This window comes from Lutjanus erythropterus, chromosome 23, assembly GCF_056507025.1.
Source record: "Lutjanus erythropterus isolate fLutEry1 chromosome 23, fLutEry1.hap2, whole genome shotgun sequence".
Lineage (NCBI taxonomy): Eukaryota > Metazoa > Chordata > Actinopteri > Lutjaniformes > Lutjanidae > Lutjanus > Lutjanus erythropterus.
Window position 1 is genome coordinate 16,259,500 of NC_139339.1, and position 20,618 is coordinate 16,280,117.

At 38.7% G+C, this 20,618-nt stretch overlaps 2 protein-coding genes across 2 annotated transcripts; both read left to right on the forward strand.

The window, feature by feature from the left end:
- Window positions 1–780: 780 nt before the first annotated feature.
- Window positions 781–6,241, forward strand: LOC146305900 (FH1/FH2 domain-containing protein 1). Its single transcript, XM_084712434.1, has 9 exons — window positions 781–1,280; window positions 2,616–2,756; window positions 2,976–3,158; window positions 4,007–4,126; window positions 4,217–4,378; window positions 5,107–5,357; window positions 5,450–5,690; window positions 5,781–5,889; window positions 5,984–6,241. The coding sequence occupies exons 1-9, from the start codon at window positions 816–818 to the stop codon at window positions 6,010–6,012; spliced, it is 1,701 nt and encodes a 566-aa protein (XP_084568560.1). The 5' UTR covers window positions 781–815; the 3' UTR covers window positions 6,013–6,241.
- Window positions 6,242–14,846: 8,605 nt separating this feature from the next.
- On the forward strand, window positions 14,847–20,373 carry hnrnpcb (heterogeneous nuclear ribonucleoprotein C b). The gene is made up of 8 exons (XM_084712311.1): window positions 14,847–15,001; window positions 15,674–15,945; window positions 17,063–17,135; window positions 17,269–17,316; window positions 18,004–18,164; window positions 18,245–18,358; window positions 19,625–19,776; window positions 20,161–20,373. The coding sequence occupies exons 1-8, from the start codon at window positions 14,997–14,999 to the stop codon at window positions 20,260–20,262; spliced, it is 927 nt and encodes a 308-aa protein (XP_084568437.1). The 5' UTR covers window positions 14,847–14,996; the 3' UTR covers window positions 20,263–20,373.
- Window positions 20,374–20,618: the final 245 nt, after the last annotated feature.

A 20,618-nucleotide genomic window follows, 5' to 3' on the forward strand; every position in this document is an offset into this window, starting at 1 on the left:
GGGGAGGCAGAAGAGGAGGGAAGTAACAGATCTTCAGTGGCAGATAGAGAGGTTTGTGTATACACAAGTAGCAATACAAACAGGAGATGCAGGCTGGATAAGGAAATTAAGGGAAAGGGTGCAACTCAAATAAACCAAGACCGGTGCACCAACGGACTAATGCACCTCTTATGCTCTCTAAAACTCTCTCTCGATGTCTCAAAAACAGCGGAGCGAGATGAAAGTCAAGGGAGAGCAGCAGAAGCACGTCATTTAGATACTCTGGAAGCACTGCAGAAAGACATTCCTTAGATTTTCTCATCACAATTGGATGCCGGACTGAGCACAAGCCCTAAAAACTCAAACGAATTCCTTCTCTTTCACTGAGGTCACAGGTTTCTGGCACACGAGCAGGACAACAGCGGACTTTTGGATCGAATCATCAAAGCGTCTCGACTTGTCATTTTTAGATCTGAAGGACAAACGCTGCACCCAAGGCAATTGCAGGTTACGTTGCTGCGAGAACACCCAGAGGTGGTCCGAAGATTGTGATTTGGTTGTGTGAGTTATGTGCTCCTGTGGTCGACAAGTGAGGCTGAGCATCCACAGACATTCAGATGCACATACACAGAGTGTGAGGGGTTTGCTGACGGCACAGTGAGAAGAAGAGACGAGAAAGAACACAAGGACGAAAGAGAATATGCACTGATCTGATCTGAGCCTTGGTTTTATCTAACATGAGGAAGGAGCGTCACTTTTTTTCAACCACAATTATAACTTGGGTTGTCAAGGTAACACTCTTGAACATTTGATTCACAGACAGCTCTGAAAGACCAATGAAGGAGTCGGATCAAACCAAGGATAACCCCGTAACCTGGGATTTTGATCAGTCCTGGAATTCATTCCTAAAACCGGCTGCACGTCTTTGCCTAAACACCTTAGACTTCTCTGACCTCTGGGATGAAGAAGACAGCACAGAGGACGAGGGAACGAATCCAAACCATGAATCATCATCACCGTGTCTCCAAGCACCTCCAGCACCCCCTCCTCTTCCTCCACCTCTTCCGCTTGCCTCACCTTTGCCCTCGGCCTCTCAAAAAGGTGCCACAGGCAAATGTCGCACCTTGAAGCTCCACTGGAGGGAACTGCAAAGTATGGCTCCCCTTCCCAGGATGACTCGGTTTGGGACTCAGACAATTTGGGCCGGACTCGAGCCGGTCAATTTGGATACAAACAGACTAGAGTACCTGTTTGAATCTAAAGGCCATAGCACCAGTTTTACTGTGGTTTCTGGGAGGCAGGTAAGACCAATAAGACAGGATGAATGTAAATCTGCTCCTGTCTAATGACCCATCATGAGTTCCACCCCTTTTTGCTCTGTGCTTCACTAACAATTAAGCAAACCTGATGCCCTGCAGAACTTTTTTCCCTTCTTCTGTTCGCATCTATGTTGAAAAGAAACCAAGATTTTGAAGATGGTTAAAGACCAGACCAAAACAAATGCATGCATTTACTCAATGAAATTGGTTGGGGATGGCAGCATCATCTGGATGCAAACTGCTCACAAAACTCAATTCAAACTGTCAAACTAGGCAGTGCTGATCAGAATTGGCTCCAAATTTTGTTACTAAATGACCTATCTCTCACCTAAAATGTTTAGTGTACTGTTTAGATATGATATCATAACCTTAAGTTAGATCATGTCAGCAAAATGCTAGCTAAATTGCTACCTAACTAGATATGTAATCGAACTCAATTGTTGCTAGCTAGTTAATTTGATAGCTTCTGTTAGAAAAGCATTAGATCAATGCTTCCTTGCTTTCCTTTCAAGTTTCAGTGTTGTAAGGTTAAATTTACCATAAAATATTTCTGATTAATTTTCAGAAAGTAATGAGAACTAATACAACAAAGCCTTGAGATTTAAATTACATTTTTTTTTCTGACTTAGTTTAACAGGTGTTACACTGCATTTGGTGACCCCTCACATTAACACTGGTATGCATCTTATATCTCATCATTGTTGTATTCTTGCTCATGTGTGGATCAGAGTTGTGATTAAAGGTTTGGCTGGACCACAGAAGATATTCAGATCTCAAACTGAGCCGTGGCATTCTTAAGTCCTTAGGGAATGGCTACACTTGATAACTAAATAGGTCATTTAAATCTATCTTTAGCTGGCTAGTTACTCTGATAGCCAATGTTAGCAAAATTCTAGTTAGCTAATCAGCTGTCATACATCGATTATTAGCTAGCCAGTGGGCTTGTGTGGTGACATTAGCTAACTTAAGATGTGGTTAGACAGTACCTAACAATCTTCAAAATTTGGTTTTCTTTTCAGCATAGACGAGCACAGTACACAGGACAGGAGAAAGCGTAAAGCAAAAGGGGCAGTACTAAGGATTAGGCAACTTGTTTTGTCACAACCTGGGGCCAAAATTAGCACCAGCCACCTGTTAAATGCTGCTAAAAATAAGAACAATGGTAATCGACTGAGTGGCCGATGAGACGTGAAGGCTGACTTGCCATTTTGCAGGTGGGCAAAAAGTTAATTTTGCACCATGAATGCAACCCTGAAATGCACTTTCAAGAATATGTGCATATAGTATCTCCATGTCTGTCTATGTGTCCCTACACAGAAGCAGCCCTCAGTCTCAGTGTTGGGGATGAAGAGGAGTAACATCATAACCATCGCCCTGAGCAGCCTGCCTCCTCCCCGCCTGCTCCCCCCGGCTATCTACAGCATGGACAGCAGTGTGCTGGACAGAGAGGACGTACAGGTACAGCTGAGGTCATGTCCTCCACAATCTGAGCCTCAGCATTTGCCTAACCTCTAAAGTTTAATTTTGTTGGATAGACAATTTTTTGCCCTTAACATATCTTTGATAATACGGCAAAATGAAACATGGGCACAATGCAGATAAGGACGGACAGAGCAGGAAGTCCTGAAAAGTACTGCAGTATGAGCTCATCTCTTTCCATATTCCCTCCTAAAACAGCGTCTTCAAGCACTGATCCCAACAGAAGAGGAACTTTGTCTGATCAAAGAGGCCAAGGCCCAGAACCCCCACTCCCCTCTGGCCCCCGCTGAGCTCTGCCTGCTCACTTTGGGGGAAATCCCACATTTAAAATCCAGGCTTGAGCTGTGGGCCTTTGCTCTGGACTACGACTCCTTAGAGAGGGTGAGTTACAGTAGAGAGAACATGTGATAGAGTGAGATGAAATGCTGTTCTGGCCCTTAAAAAGTATTACTCAACAGCATTTTGTAAACATAGATGTCTGTTTTGCTGCCTCTGACAAACAATGTAATGTTTTGTTAACTTTTTAACTAGCAAACAAAAACTAACATTTTGTTTGCATTTTATCCAGCTAGCAAACAATATAATGTTTTGTTAATTGTTTGGCTAGTTTTTTTTTTTTTTTAAAGTATGTTTTGTTAATGAATACAGAGTAGCTGAAAGTTAACACTGTCTCAACAGCAATCAGATGTATTTTTTATTTATTTATTTTGTTTTATTTGGGTAAGTAAGCATCTTCATATTAATTACACTCAATTTAATATACATCAATAAACCTGGATTTACATAGCAGAGATTAATTTTTAATTGTGCAATAGAGTTTTGTGTATTTTTAAATCTGGATTTACTCATTTTGCACCAAGTTTTGCCAAACTCTGATTGGAACTCACTCATCTGTTGGTGCATCCCAGTCTAACTGATGCAATGATTCAATCTACATTGTCAGATAAGTAGTCCTAGATTTGCATTTTCAGTGAAAGCAAAATCTAGATAGTTAGCACGAGCACTGGCGTGGTGGTTTCACATACACAAGCTGCAGTCATCAACACATCTATCACAGTATGGTTTGATTGACAAGTAATCCCTGAAGAAATGGGGAGAAAAAACACGGCTGTGATGACTTCTTATCACCAAATATGTCACCAGACTAAAAATAAAACATGGATGCGATGGCTCACCTAGTGCGTATGACTCACTACGATGTCTTCTAACTGTGTCCCCCCACTTCACAGGAAATTGCAGAGCCTCTCTTCCATCTGAAGTTGGCCATGGAACAGCTTTCAGCCAGCCAGACCTTTAGATATATTCTAGCAACAGTGTTAGCCATCGGTAACTTTCTCAATGGATGCAAGGTGAGTGTGTTGTCATCCCAGCCTTAATTATCAATCTTTAATGCGCTGTTATCTGTTACTGAGTCTCACAATGCATTTTATGATGTCAAGGCCCGTGGTTTTGAGCTGAGTTACCTGGGGAAGCTGTCCCAGGTGAGGGACACACACACTCGCCAGCCCCTGCTGCATCACGTCTGTGTGCTACTGATGCAGCTCTATCCACAATCGTCTGACCTCTACTCTGACATCACTGCTGTTACTAAAGCTGCCAAGGTGTGTAGCTGTGACTCTGTGTGTGTGTGTGCGTGCAGTCTGAGAGTGTATGTTGTGTTGAATCTCAGTCTGAGGGAGGATTATCCAGATATAACTTGTAGTAAACAAATGAAATCCTAAGACGAATTTAAACCTGATAAATCATGGTTTAACATTAATTTATGTTTAAATTTAAACTAGTTTAAATTGAGAAAGATTAAATTTAAACCTCTGTTTAAACCTCAGTTTAGTTTTGACTCTAAACCCAGATTAAATTTAATTCTGTGGCACCAAAACTCCAATGTATTGATCAAATAATAACTTTAAACTTGCACTTGAGGAGGTCTACCTTTTAAAATAGTTGCCTTTTCAAGGTAGATTGAACAAAATAACTCTCCACTAAGACATCATGAGGAGGCTAACTAGGCTAACCAACTTTTTAGGTAACGAGTAAACAATGTAATGTTTTGTTGACTTTTAAGATAAATAGCAAACAATACAGTTTTTTGTTTGTTTGTTTGTTTTTGCTAGCTAGGAAATAATATAACACTTTCCTTCGTTTTTTTTATGGGTAGCTAGCAAACAATAGAACATTTTGGTATTTCTTTTTTTTTACTTTTTACTTTTTACTTTTTTTTTCATTTGGATAAGCAAGCACCTCCATATTGATTCAAATCTATTTAAGTCACAGTCCACTGTGAATTCACTTCAAAATGCACAAACTTTATGCCTCTATCTCCTCTTTTCAGTGCGACTACTCCTTGGTCCAGTCCAACTTTGCCCAGCTAGAGGCCATGTGCAAAGCATCATGGGAGCAGCTAAAGATTCTGGACAAGTCAGAGGACAAGAAGAAAGGAGGAAAGGTGGAGAAGAGGAAAGGAGGAGGAGATGAGGCCTTGGCCCCGGAGGGCCCTCTTCGTCACAGGTTGCCAAAGATTTTGAAAGAGTGCGAGGAGAGGCTGAAGGTCCTGAGAGCCGTCCATCGCCGGGTTATCAACAGGTGTATTTCATTTTGTTGACATTTACTGTGTTCCTTGATTTGCTGGAGCTTCTGTGTGTAAAACTTGCTGTATTTCTTTTCATTTTCTCCAGATTCCACTCTTTCCTCTTGTTTCTCGGCTACTCCAAAGCTATGGTGAGAGACACAAAAGCAGAGGACTTCTGCAGAACCGTCAGCAACTTTTCTTTGGAGTACAGGACCACACAGCAGGCCATCCTCCTGCAGCGAGAGAGGGAACGACAGAGAAGTGGGACAGAGAGTCCCGGCCCAAACACTCCTGCAGCCAGAAGGAAACAACAACAAAAGACGACGGCTCAGCGACCTCCAACACAGGTTTTTATTTCCGATGCTTTTAAAGTGAAGTTTCATTCTGGACAAAATGATCTTCTGAATTTGTTAAACTTCTGTCTGTTGATCCACCAGGAAAATGAGGAGCAGCGTAAACTGGAGGAGGTGCTGAGAACACCTGAGTCCACCCCAAGACTGGACGTCACTCTGCCTAGAAACCGCAGGAGGATGACTGATATCCAAGGTACTTCAAGCTGCTTCTCTTTACTTAATTTCCTTCCTCTTTTTGTCACATCAGATACGTTACACTGAACCCACACTTTCTGTTTGCTTCTCAGGTCCTTTCACACGGAAACTGAAGTTGTGACCCTGCTGATGTGCTTTCAAGAGCCATGCAGTCACTGGTGCATTAGAACAATATTGTTTCTGATTTTTATTTATGACAGTTTTGTTGGAAGTCATTTTTGCTGCACAATGTTGTTTATCGGTCAGAAAATGGACAGGTACGTGAGATTTCACATGCCATTCAGTTTTAATCATGTTTGAGTTTTAAAGTTAAGATGCATTAAAATCTGTTTTGATTAAAATAAATAAAACGTGTGCTTTTTTGGGTGTGGTCTGCAAAACAACAAAATTACCTAAAGAAACAACAAAATAAAATTAATAATTAAATGTGTAAAATTTATATGAAATGATCGAAATTTAAAAAACATTTATTTTCACACATATTTGTTAATTTATTTCCGTATATATTTGTTTATATATTTTTTATTTATTTTATGCATTTTATTTTAATTTTATGTAGATCTTTTCATTATTCATTTATTTACTTGTATATGATGTTATTTATTTATTTTTATCCATGATATTTTTATTGTTTTTTCCCCCACTGATCTTGCTTGAATCCTGCCAGAATAAGTGTCATTACATAAATAAATAAATCAATAGAATAAATAAATAGAGTAATTTCATTGCAAAAATAAACATATAACATATATAAATGTATACAGAAATAAATCAACAAATAAATGTGAAAATGAATGAAAATGCATAGAATTATTGTTTTATATTTTGTCTTAATATTTCCACAGTTAAATGTTTACTTATTTATTTTACTCATATTTTATTTAATTCTTCTTTTCTAATTCCTCTTCCTATTGCCACATTTATTTTCTTATCCATTTATAGATTTATTTATTTTTTATGGCACACGACTCCACAGAATAAAGCCACCAATACGTTTTTAAATATGTATATTTTTTAAATTTAATGCATGTAACTACTACTGGGATTTTCTGTTACATAAGATTTATTTTTAAATAAACATAATATATTTATTCTCATCCTTTATCATGTTACTGTTTATTTTTTTCTCATGCTTTTGCTTGAATCTTTTGCTTGAAATACAGAATAAATTATATAAAAATATAAATACAAAATTATAGAAATACAGAAAAAGTGGAGTAATGTCATTACAAAAATAAATATAGATTTTATTTTTTAAATGTACAAATAAATCTATACAGAAATAAAGTAGCAAATACATGTGAAAATAGTTTGAAGTATTACAGTTATTGTTGTTTTTTTTTATTTACTAATTTATTCTTTTATTTATTCCTCTTTTTATGGCACTCCTGTGACTCCATAACTAAAGCCTTTAAAATCTGATGAAAACAAACATTCAGATTTCCACATTGTTACATTTTTCATCACTTTAACTTGTTACATTGTTTCAGACGTTTCCTTCCCCTCTGTCTGCTTTCATCACAGCTGCAAACCGCATCTCTGTGTCTCTGCTTTTTGTTAAAAAAACAAAACAAAACAAAGAAAAACAAGAAAGTTTTGATTTCAACTTTGAAATTAACTTTTCAAAGCCGCGAAACAATATGTTGTGTTGGATTTCGTAAAGTATTGACAAGCCTTCAAAAAAATAAATCAACCCAGTCCACTACAGTATGTCGTGTACAGTATGTGTCGTCATTCCTGAGCCGGACTGGCAAGCGACTCGGCCAATCACCGTCACGTATATCCACACAGCCCTGTTCGGACATCCAATCAGAAACCGGGATGCGGCGGTGGGCGTGACTGTTCTCTTGCGTGTGTGAGTCGACGCCATTTCGTGCCGACTGGTTTCAAGGTGATACAATCAGCCAGCCTGCAGAGCTCGTCCGTCCGTAAGCGGATCTTTACCTACTCAAGTAAAAACAGCGTTGAATTTTACTCATTTTTAGTATTAAGCTCCTGGTGAGTATTTTTAACCGAGAGATTTTTCCCTATTTTTTTTATTTTTTTCCTGACTTTGAACCGTCTTTTGGACTTTTTGTTTTTATTTTTAATGCATTTTTCCTGGCTGCTGGTATTCCTGAGACTGTGTTTGGCTTTTAGTGGCGTACATTTTGTGATGGCAGTGTGAGCAGCTGCGCAGAAAACTAGTTTTAAGTAGCTTCCACGACCAAAATTTTTGCTTTTGTTTTTCGAAATAAGACATTTGAAAAGCTCAATTTTTCAGGGCTGCTGTGTTTCCTTGTTGTTTATCAGATTGTGGTCTTATTTTCGAGGGAAGAAATATGGAAGATTGTTCCAGTCTTTTCTGGACAGTGTTCAAAACGGGTCGCCCTTTTTCTGGAGATATGTTTTTAAAGGGTTTTTTATTCTCGTCCTGTGTTTTGGCCCCACCTGTAACTTGATGTGCAGTCGTTGACATTGACTCCTAAGACGTGTTTTTCCTGTTTTCTTTGTGATTTTGGCGGTGCTGAGACAGTATTTTCTGCAGCAAATTTCTCACGAATGATGTAATTTTTCAGGCAAGATGTTTTTTCCCCCTCAATGACAAGTGGGTGCGTTTTTTAAGGAACATTAACACAACAGTGTTTTGATGTATTGTGCAGTCATGGACCTGGGATTTATGTAGCATTGGTGTGCCATAATTTGTGCATTTGGTAATTCTGATATTATAACTTCAGTTTATTTGCAGATTGAGAACCTCATTCATTCAGTTGCAGTATATTCTAAGCTGTGGAGCTACTTAGACCCAGGAGGGAGGCCTTCAGAGGGGCCTGCAATGAGCTGGAAACAGGCCTACACCTATAAGTTGTCTTGAATTTATCATTTAGACTGATCAGTTCTGCAGACATACGTGAAAAACTTCTAATCAGATTTGCAAGAAAGGTTTACAGCGGTGAGGCAGGGTAGACTTGCAGTTGACAATAGCCCTCCAAAACTTCAAGATCCCAGCTTTACCCCCATACTGTACCCCACCCCCTTGGCCCCAAGTGTGTCCTCTGGAAGTGTCCTTGAGCAGGAGTCCCTCCAGGCTCCAGGGGCGCTGTTCTGCAGCTGACCCTTTACGCTGGCCCCTGTAAAAAAAAAAAAAAAGGAGGGCAGCCAGGAGGAAAGAAGTGTGGAGCCAAAAGTTCTCCCAGACTGGTGATGCTCAGTGTCCACTCTGAAGCTGGCAGTGTCTGATATTTTCCTCCTCATATCGGTTGATGTCAGTGTGCATATCTGTAGAAGCCTGAGCACAAAGATGCAGGTTAGGTTTTACAGACAAACATTATTTTAATAGTAATATTTTCTTTTTTTTCTTTTTTTTTTGCATGACCAGTTGAGCCTCAGTGATGCTACAAAAAGCAAACACCAACCCTGGCGGTGCCAATGTCATCTCCACTCAGTGGTTTTATTTAAATATAATCAAATTTGCAGATAAAAGTGTTACAAACACCCATTAGTTGTTCATTTGACAATTAAGTTAAGTATTTGCTTCTCAAAAGCAACCAAGTTCAGTCTTGTCTCTAACTGATAGACTGCATTTTATTGACTTTTAGATCTATGATTAAATTACTTATTTTGAAATAACTGAAAGAGAAATTCCACCTAAAATAAAATCCATGCATTCCAGAAAGCACACATCTTCTGCACTGCTGAAAAAAGTCATGGTTTCTTTATAATTGTTATTATTTTAGAAATTTCAAGTTTTGATCTGTAGAGGAAAAGTCACATCCCTTCCGATGTGCCTCATGGGACCTTATTTCAGAAAAAAAAAATAGTCAGTGGCGAGAGAAATTATTTTTTGTTCCTGCTTGAGTTTTTCCATGAATTGCACAGGTTTATTTACACATATTTTAATTTATGTCACTTTCAAGTTAATTTATGAGTCAAGAAAGTTGCATTTTGTCACAGTTAACACACAACACCTGAAGTGTTTTATCCAGCTTTTATCCTTTGTGTTTTATCCTGTTATGAGCTTTACAACAAACAGGGTTTTTTTTTACATGTAAAATTATCTTTTAAATTGACAGCTGTCATTTGTGTGATTCATGGCACAATTCAAACAGGACTGTAAAATAATTTGTCTGTCGCCATTGACCCCGGTTCATATTTCTGCTGGTGTAAGGTCCCACGCTGGTCCACTGGAAGGGGTGTGACTTTGACATTCAATCAGTTTTGACACATTGTCTGATGAATGTTTCAGGCCATAATGACACGACAGTTTAAATGTGTGAATTGTAGTTTTAAAATGAGGAAAGGAGAGAGTAGACCTTAACAGAATTTGATTTGAGTTGATGCATTTTATTTTAGCTTTAGTAGTGATTTCTTTCAAGTTGAACACATTTATAGTGAAAATGTGCCAGTGGAAGGGCATTATCATTAGTGAAAAAAATCCTTTTTTATTTAGTTTCCATACTTGCCCTCCCTGTTTATGGTAATAATAGACCTTTTTCACAGCAGCCATATTGATATGAAATTGTGGTTTAAACACAGGTGTAACCAATGATACTAATTAACATCCTGGTCCATGTATTAGTGAGCCAACGTGCACAATAGCAGCACTTTCACCTTAATTAGTAACATTGATGACGCCTGTTTTTAAACTACTGTTTAATGTCAAAATGGCTGCTGTGAAAAAGGCATATAATTTATTTTTAGAAGGTGATCATTCTAATATTACGTTTTTGTTTCCCCCTCTTTAGTTTTTGAAGCCACTTTTTTGAACAGCGGCAAATCGTAAGTTGGTCTCAACCTTTTTTTTTTTTCTTTTTTTTTTGTTTATTTTTCACCTCAAATTTTGCATCACTTTTTTTATGAATATATAATTCTACTTTTATTTGTTTTCACCCCTTTGTGACCCCCCCCCCCCTTCTTGGATTTCCTAGAGCAAGTAGCATGTAGTGTTTTTTTTTTTTTTTTTCTTTTCTTTTTTTCGTGCTGTGAAAGTAGAAAATCAACTGTTTGACGTTAGTGGCCTCCTACATGAGCTTCCCACATGTTCCCACTTCATGATAATGAAATGCATAATGTTCAGTGTTGATTATAAGAGGCCCAGTTTGTAGTTAATTGCTGAATAACACTCACTCCTGCATCCAGTTCTTGGATTAAGGACTGACACTGACAAAGGCAATTACCTCCTGATTTTTGCTGCCTTTGCTTTGTAATGTGATTTCTTTTTTTTCTTTTTGAGTGTGCATGTCATTTGATGGAGTCAAATCTAGTCCATTCCCCACAGAAACACAAAGATACCTGCTCTTGATAATAACAAATAGTAAGTTTGTACACATTAAACTTAGCATGATTTACTAACCTTTTAATCACTAATACTGAATCTGTCTGATTATTAAAAGCAATTTCTTACACCATAATCAAATCTGAATACTTATTAGAAACAACCTGCAGACATCCACTGTAACACAGAGCCTTTAATTTCTCAAAGGTTAAGATCGTGTTCCTATTTGCACCCTAAATCTCAAATTTCATCCAGCTCCATACACATCTGTACACAGCTGCTGTACAGAGTCCTGAGAGCTGCAGTCACAGTGTCTTTCACAGTTGAAGCACAAACATCAAAGCAACACTCACTCACATCACTGATCTGTTGTAATGAACCCAGTCAAAATGACACTTAAGATTTCCCATTATGACTCTCAGCCACAATAAAGCCCAGATGAGGCAGACTATAGGAAAAGTATGTCATATTCAGGTTCACACTGTCATGAATGGACATTTAAAATATGAATTAAATGTCCATTCAGCCAATATCAATCCGGCCCCTGATTGAGGCATCAATAAGTGCCAGTGTGTTGAATTTGGTCCTATATAATAGCCGTGCACTAAACACTGAAGCTTATATTGTTCTGTTTATTGAGATTAAGCTTTGATATAAATTGTTTCAAATCTAGCCTTCCTCCACCACCATGAAATGTCAAAAACACTCAATAATAAACATGGCAAATGTCAAAATCTTACTGCCAAATGGGGCTGTAACTGAACTGTGTTTTTAATTGTGTATGTATGGACAAAAGTCCCAAAAAGTGGATGTCATGTTCCAAATACTGGAAAAATTATACAAGACAAGAAACAGGACAAGTATTTACAACCCTGATTTCAGAAAAGTTAGAACGCTGTGTAAAATGCAAATAAAAATAAAATGCAATGATGTGGAAATCCTTTTTTACCTTTATTCAGTTGAATACTGTTTAAACAGAAGATATTTTATGGTCATAGTGATAAAGTTTATTGTTTTTTGCAAATATACACTCATGAATTTAATGCCTGCAATACATCAAAAAAGCAGCAACTTTTTTTGGAATGTGTTGCAGGAATCAAGATCAGAAAAAAGTGTATTTGCAAAAAATAATTAATTTAAACAACAAATATCTTGTCTTTGTTCTGTTTTCAACTTAAAATAGATCAAAAAAGACTTGTAAATCATTGCATTGTGTTTTTATTTACATGTTATAAAGTGTCCCAACTTTTTTTGATTCATGGTTGTATAGGTTAATCATCAACACTGGTAAAAAAAAAAAAAAAAGTATAACTAACAGGATATTTACTAGAAAATGGATTAAAAAACATTTGAATGAACACCTCTAACAGTCCATGAAAAATCTCAAACGTTGTGTGCTTCACCATGTTTCTATCCACTCAGCAATTACATGCAAGACAGTTCTGTTATTTTGTCCACCCAGAGTGCAAATATTATTAAATACCAAACTCTCTAATAAATGCTTTCATTGATCGTCCAACATCCACTGTCCCTGTGGTGAAAATCACAGTGTACTTGTGCATAAACCCCGGATATTCCCACTTGAACCCCAACATGCCACAAAGAATTAGAAACATTTGTTAAGCGGCCCGTGATAGTCCCCGCACCCACCCTTCCTGAACACACCCGGTGTTGTAGACACCCTGTCAGCTTGCCAAGCAATAGAACCGTCCCGGCCAAATCATGTAGTAGAGGAGAGCGGAGCATTAAGCTTTGGCCAGACAGCCCGCTGCAAACCATGTAATCCCCTGCTAGTAGCTACTGGGCAGAGATGGAGAGGCTGCTGCTGGGTTACAGTTTAGCCCAGCTGGCAACAATATTATGTTTTGGCAGGTGAGATGTGGTTTTGTAGTGGCTGAAGTGGCTGATAATAAGATGAACGGGTCGCAGGATTGAGAGGAAATTAGCAAAATCAAGAAGCACACACAAAAGCCAGTGTTTACTCATGGTGAGGGTTAATGTAAGGGTGAAAGAAAATCCCATAAAGTTTAGCAAGGGGGAAAAAAAGTGAAAATGTATTCCTGTACAGGGAGTGGACAAAATAACAGAAACATCTGAAAGCCCTTTACCACAGATGTTAAGTCATTATAATGAAGAATGTTCTCAAAACATGCCTCCCCTGCAATGTTACATAACTTTGTAGTGTTTGCAACTAATGCAAAGGCAGTGGATAATCTTGCCTCCTAGTCGTCATGTTAAAGTTGACACAGTTAACGCAGCTAATTATGCAGCACAAGCTGATGTGACTTGCTCGTGTTGCTACCTTTGTGAATAACAGCAGTCGTTGCCTGAATCGCTGTGCATCAGTAGCAAACACTGTAGATTTATGTAGAGCAGCAGAGAGAAGTCTCAGTAATTATGAAGCCTTTTGACAAATACAAAACTGTTGTCGTTTCAAAAGGAACAAGATCCCTCTCTACTAGCGCTGACTGAAAGGAAACCCAAAGGGATCGGCGTAAAACGTATCATCACACCAGTAGGCTCACGAGATATGGTAGAATATTGATATAAGCTACCTGATATGTGATTATTCTATGGAAGAGTATTAGGGCTGAGCATGAGGTATTTTTTTTTTAAAGTTTGTCTTGCTTTTTGAGAATAATGTTAAAATGGCATTTCAACTTAATTTTGAACATTCTAACTTTCTTCAAGAGATTTCAACTTTATTCCCAACATTTCAAATTTATTCTTGACATTTTGATTTTATATTCTCAACTATTCAACCTTATATTCTCAACATTGCAACTTCAATCTCGACATTCGACTTAAGTTTCACCATTTTGAGTTTAGTCTTGGCATTTCTGCTTTATTCTCAAAGTTTCAGTTTATTCTTGATATTTCAACTTTATTCTCAATATTTCAACTTAACTCTGTAAAAATCTCATTTTCTAGATCCGGGTACTAGAAGGATTTTAGTTATCATTTGACTGGAGCAGTTTCTATACTACTTGGTTCTGGGTTTTGTGACAGCTAGAGTTTATTCTGGACATTTTGACCTTATTATCAACATTTCAACTTTATTCTTGACATGTAATATTATATCTATTTTTTCCCCTGTATGCTTAGACCTAATACTCTTCTGTAATCACTGTTTTTTGACATCATAGTGTGATTTCTCATTTTATCTGCACCCAGGAAGTTCTTGTAAATGCACTGCATGAAGCAATTATCCTTTTTTATTATATGATTGAGTTTTGGCCATTTTCCCCCTCTTGATGGATAGCAGCATAGATGCAGACAGGAATGATGGGGAGAAAGAAGGGCATGACATGAAGTTGAGCAAGCAAGAGGATGTAGTGTGTAATTTTTCCACTTGGCCTACTGCATCTACTACTATAGACATGATTGAAGTTGAAAGTGATAAGTCACAGCCTATACTTTATATTATGAGCTTCAGGAAAGTGGTTTTTTTTTACTGCAGGGACACTGTAAAAGTTTTTTTTTAATTTTATTTACCCTCTGTAGAGACAAAGAACACAGACATCATCAGTTTTACACGCAGAAATTATAGCTTTCTAACTTTAATGCAATAGCTTGTTTTGTCATAACAAACAATGATTTATCCCACAGGTTTTTTATGGCTGCCTCCATTTTTTAATAATATTTTATCCATCACCTCCTTCCCTTTTTATACACTTCTTGGGTTTGCCACAAATCCAAAGAATAAGGGGAAAAAAAGCAAACTTTTTGGAGGTGTAGTAGATGTCTCCCCACAGTCACTGACTCCATCTCTCATAGTTCCTCGACGACCCTCTTCTCTCCAACAGACTCACACAGGCAGGCAGACCTCCACCGACCCGAGTACAGACACAATGGAGTGAGTGCTGGCTGCTTCATCATGACCCTATTCTGCTGTCTGATATCTCAGACACACATTTAGTGTGTATGAATGTGTGTAAAATATAGAAAAAGTACCCCTCTTTGGTGAAACCGAACTGTATTATAGGGGGTAGAAAGTCGGAGTCACACCATGAATTTTTATGTGTGTATGAGTGATTATAATGCCATTGTGTTAATGTAAGGATGCATGTAGTGGTTGAATTGCAACACATTTTCTCTTTTTTACACAGCTCTAAGTTGAATATCTTTATAGTTTGGGCTGTTTGTCACACAAAAAAGCATTTGAAGATGTAAACTTTAGCTTTGTAAGATTTTGATGGACATTTTCTGACATTCTAAAGACCAATGAATTGAAATGTAATTAACAGTTGCAGCCCTCTGCAGATTTTCATTAGAATTGGACACATACTCAGAGTGTAGATGGTGTTAAAAGACCCGTTATGAACAAGTTTGAACAGTCATAAGGTCAAAACTCACAGTGACCTTGGTGCACAGATAGAAAGAAAGCAAGATAAAAAAAAAAAAACTTCTCCTTCCTGCATCCCTGAACATCACACCTCTCTAAATATTCTCCTCAGTCTCATACACCTTTTTCTTCTCACTTTCCTTACCCATCTCCCATGTCTACCTCTGTCCCCCTCCCGTCTAGTTGGTCGTCGTCTTCCACCTCCAGCCTGATGGCCAGCAGCAACGTGACCAACAAGACCGACCCCCGCTCTCTCAACTCTCGCGTCTTCATCGGCAACCTCAACACCCTGCTGGTCACCAAGGCCGACGTGGAGGCCATCTTCTCCAAGTACGGCAAGGTCGTCGGCTGCTCTGTCCACAAGGGCTACGCCTTCGTCCAGTACTCCAATGAAAGGAACGCCCGGGCCGCTGTGGCCGGCGAGGACGGCCGCATGATCGTGGGACAGGTGCTAGGTGAGGTGGAGGTGGGGTTGATGGAAAATGAAGAGATTTATGGATGGAGCCGCAAAGGCAGAGAGTCCAGTACTGATTCCTAGATTGGGTTGCACCAATAAAGATCAGTTTAATTTTTGCTAGCTAGCTAGTAATTTTTGCACATAAAATAACTGTATTTGCCTCTGATGCAGGCAAAGTAGCTCTCTGTTTGTACTCCACTCTGTAGTCTTGCTCAGTGCCCCCCACAGTACTATCTGTCTGTTAATTAGTTGACTTCATATACTGAGAAGCTTAATTAATAATAATACATCATAATTGTTCATAGTAGTTTATTTATATCTTGTACTGATAATCTGAAGCTGCTAAATAACTAAAGTTATCAAATAAATGTAGCCTAGTGGAGCAAAAACCACGATATTTGCCTTCAAAATGTAATGGAGAGGAAAAATAAAGTAGCAGAAAACACTAAGATTTTTATTTTTACTCCTTAATGACAAATAATTGGTATCATTGTCTGTTTTCCTTATCTGCTTGTTTCCCTTCAATAACATTATCAATGCTGGAGTGTTTCCCAGCATGCATTGAGCAAAACACAAGGAACAGGCCATGATACTATCACAGAAACACAAGCAGATACTTAAATATTCACTCTCACAATCACATCTATCTACGATTTATATTCCTCAGTTCACCTTCAAATTCAGACCCGTTTTCTGTTTTGCAATACCACCAGCTGAACCTCTGTGCTGCCCGCTAGGGATTAAAACCAGGAAGTTAAAAGCAACACTGACAGGAGGGCTTCAAAGGATTATTTCGTACTAAGTGATACATAAAAGCATCAACATCTGCCATTAAAGTAAAGACCGAAACAGCTGTTTTTGATCTAAATGTTCTGACCTGTCTGCTGCTCAACGCAGGTGGTTACAATAAATGTGAGTAATTATTTGCAAATGCCACCTGGTAGGAGTAAAACCCGTGTTAGTCCTCCAAAATACCATCAGGTGGAGGGGAAGGAGTGACAAAATGTGTTAGTTGAGATTTCACACTTTCTGTCCATCACATGTCCTGGCTCAGTCTCCCGCTCCTGGCAACTCGAACTCTTCCGTCTCTGACTCTGATGTTTTTCCTCGCGCAGACATCAACCTGGCAGGCGAGCCGAAACCTCACAGATCAAAGACAGTGAAGCGCTCCGCGGGAGACATGTACAGGTGTGTACGCACTGATGATGCTCATAACAACAACAACATAGTAATGTCAATAAGGCAGAAAGTATTTCATCCTGTTGAATAAGTGCATTATATTGTAGTTAATCTCTCAACCCCGTATCTGCTCTCTCCACAGTTCCTCTATTGATTTGGATTATGACTTTCAAAGAGATTATTATGATAGGTAAGCTGTCTATTTTTATATATATTTTTAAGTATAATAACTCACATTTTTATGCATATACCCATTCTGGCCTGCAGTAACTACAGAAGCAGTGTTGAGAAAAAAAAAGGCTTTAAAGTTTTCAGGCTGGATGGCAAACTGTAAAACAGACAGAACGTTTCCAGTGCTTTAATTTTATGTCTTTTTAAGATCATTGCTCAAGAACAATAGGAGCTAAATAATGCAGATAGTACACTCTGTCTTTGGATGACCCTCACTGAATACTACTAAATGTGTTCTCTCAAATTTCTTATCCATTTAAAGAAAATAAACTGAATTGACTTGATTATTATTTAATTTTAAGTTTTTCTGTGTTAGCTGAGTTCCTATCTGTCTCAGAACTATTTTATTTATGGTTAAATCAATATAATTAATTTACAATTTAACACAATTAAGCATATATTTAAAGGTACTTTTGCCCCAGAAGCACATTAAATTTACTCACTAGAGTCAAACAATGAGATGGAAGCTAGCCAGCTACTAAGCTAGCAACTTTTAGCACAAGTTTAGCTGTTTTTTGTTTCTTCCATCGTGACTTCATTTAGCTGCTGTTCTTTAAAAAAAATTACATTAGAGTTTGACAGGGATACAAGTGTACCACTGCTGCTTGTCATGACACCTTTATATTGTTGCATCTCTGTGTCTTAGGATGTACTCCTATCAGTCCCGGGTGCCTCCTCCCCCTCCTCCCCTGTCCCGTGCTGTCATTCCCTCGAAGCGTCCAAGGGTCAGTCTGAGCGGAGGAGGAAGCCGACGAACCAAAACCAGCTTCTCCTCCTCCAAGAGCAGCCAGAGGACCTCCCGTACGAGTAGGTACCACGATTCTGTCATGATCACAGCCGTCCCGTCACTGTCCATACTCACGTTTCTGCTGCCTCTCCTCCCACAGTGAAGGTAGATGATCTGCAGACCATCAAGAGAGAGCTCACGCAGATCAAACACAAGGTGGACTACCTGCTGGAGAGCTTAGAGCGCATGGAAAAAGACCACAGCAAGAAGTCAGGTAGGCCTTAAAGCAGTAGTGAAAGAAATACTCAGATCCTACACTTAGAGTTATTTACAAATACAAGTTATATTCCAATACATATTCCATATTGACTCATAGAAATATAATCCCTCTAAATCATCACTAATGACCCACTAGAAGTGTGTGGTAGTGTCTGTATCTGCAGAGACTCTGCTCTCTGTATTTTCTTACTAATTTTTTCTGTGCTGAGACATTTCTGGGCTTCAGCCTGTTTGGCAGCAATGTGCAGCCCCCAGCCAACGCAGCATGCAGGTTGCTCTCTGTGAGAGCTGCAGAAAGAGTTTTACAAACAGATTTGCACAGGCAGAGCAGACTGAGGATCACTTCAGCTGTGTTCACACAAAATCCTGTTTTGTGTGGAGGTGAGAGAGCTGTTTATTTGTGCTTTAGAAAGTACCTACTGTAAAACAATCAGATAAATAGGATTTTATTTCTTTGATTCACTGCTTTCTTCTCACTACTAACACTCTCCTAATACACTATCTGTGTCTCTTGCCCTCTCTCGGGGAGGAGGGGCGTTAACTTTGAATGGTGCATTTACAAACCATGTTGCAGATCCTACATTAAATGAGATGACAGTAACACAAAGCATGAAAGACAAAATTATATTAAAACAAAGATGTGAATATTTTGTTTAGAGCAGAGATTAGTTAAATCAGAAAATCCTTTTTGCAAATCAGCGTTACTGTGAGAATCTGATAACTCGGAACAAGTGACAACTGTTTAAAAATGAAGAATCTCAACAGCCCAAGTATAACGTGGCATCAGTAAGCTGCACATAACACATTTATGCCTACTTACTTGCTAATGTGTGATCACTTAATACCATCAGAAGCAAAATCCTTCACTGCAAATGCCAAATGTATAACAGGAGCTCTATTTTTTGGTTGTTTTTCTCACCCTTTCAGAAGTCACCAGATCCTCTGTGTGACTCATACTGCACTAATGAGTCACGAAGGGGCATATGCAAATTTTAAATATGTGAATTTCATCCAAGAAGTAGTCTCTGATTTAAGGGTGATCCAACCAACCCCTTCCCTCATGTGAAATCTCTTTGCCGTTTCAAGCTAGCCACTAGTTGTTGTCACTTTTACCTCCTGTGTTAACTGGGGGAATTCAGAAGGCAGATGACCCTCAACAGCCACCATCAGTTTCCATGTCGTGGTACTTGATCCCATCAAACTCTCTTTCTCCCTTTGTATGACAGTTTTTTTCCCCTCCTGTCTCCCTTCATTTATTCAGAGATGAAGAGCAGCAAACCAGAACCAGGCGAGGTGTCCTCCCTCAACTCCTCCACCTCCAGCAAGAAAGACGACAGCCTGAAACGGGACAGAGAGAGCCAGGATCTGAACGACTCAGAGGAGGAAGGAGATCTGCTGGAGGACGAAGACGAGGTGAGGAGAGGGAGCTAAGACATTAGTGATGTTCGAGCAATTTGCTCAAATAATTTTCATTTCAGTCCGTATGTTATTTTGCGGTTTATTCAGGTAGTTAAAGGTCCAGCACACAGCATGTCTAAGTACAGGAAACAGGAAATGAGAGAGGTCACCGGTGGTGGTGGACCCTGGATGACCAGTGGAGAAATATTGAGTGAAACTAAGTTGAACGGTTTGATTTATGTAGCGAAACTGTAGATACATTTTTCAGCTTCTGAAAGGGGACATGCCAGAAAAAAGTTTGGGAACCACTGCCCATCGTGATGAATGAAGTGTTGCTACATTTTTGAAAAAGTTGGAGCTTATTTGCCCTATTTCCACTTCCACTTTCCTTTTGAGCAGATGAAAAGCAGAGGGAGAGAGGAGGATGAGGATGAGGAAGAGGAAGGCGAGCAGGAAGAAGGAGAGGATGACGGCGATAGCGCCAATGGAGACGACTCGTAAACACTTCACAGGCACACACACTAATTCATTCATACACATTCAGGAAACAAATTGTGTATGACACACAGTGCTCATGTGCTCATATCTGCTGAATTGACTGGACAATACAGTACAATACAATACTAGACAGTGTGTTGTAGATATTGCTCTCTCTCTCTTTCTCTCTCTCTCTCTCTCTCTCACACACACACACACATACACAAATTCATAAAAATATTAAGTATCTGTTTCTGGATTTTCCTTTCAAGTTTATAATTTGATGTTCTGAATTTTTTTTTTATTTACTTTTTTATGCACATTTTCCGGCACTGGATAAATGCTAAATCTGATGTGTTACATTAAGACATAATGTATGT

Coding starts and splice junctions, on each gene's coding strand:
- LOC146305900 (XM_084712434.1), top strand. CDS start 816: ATGAAGGAGTCGGATCAAACCAAGGATAACCCCGTAACCTGGGATTTT. Junction 3,159..4,006: donor ACTACGACTCCTTAGAGAGG/GTGAGTTACAGT, acceptor CCCACTTCACAG/GAAATTGCAGAGCCTCTCTT. Junction 5,691..5,780: donor CTCAGCGACCTCCAACACAG/GTTTTTATTTCC, acceptor TTGATCCACCAG/GAAAATGAGGAGCAGCGTAA.
- hnrnpcb (XM_084712311.1), top strand. Junction 17,136..17,268: donor TCCGCGGGAGACATGTACAG/GTGTGTACGCAC, acceptor CTCTCTCCACAG/TTCCTCTATTGATTTGGATT. Junction 17,317..18,003: donor CAAAGAGATTATTATGATAG/GTAAGCTGTCTA, acceptor TCTGTGTCTTAG/GATGTACTCCTATCAGTCCC.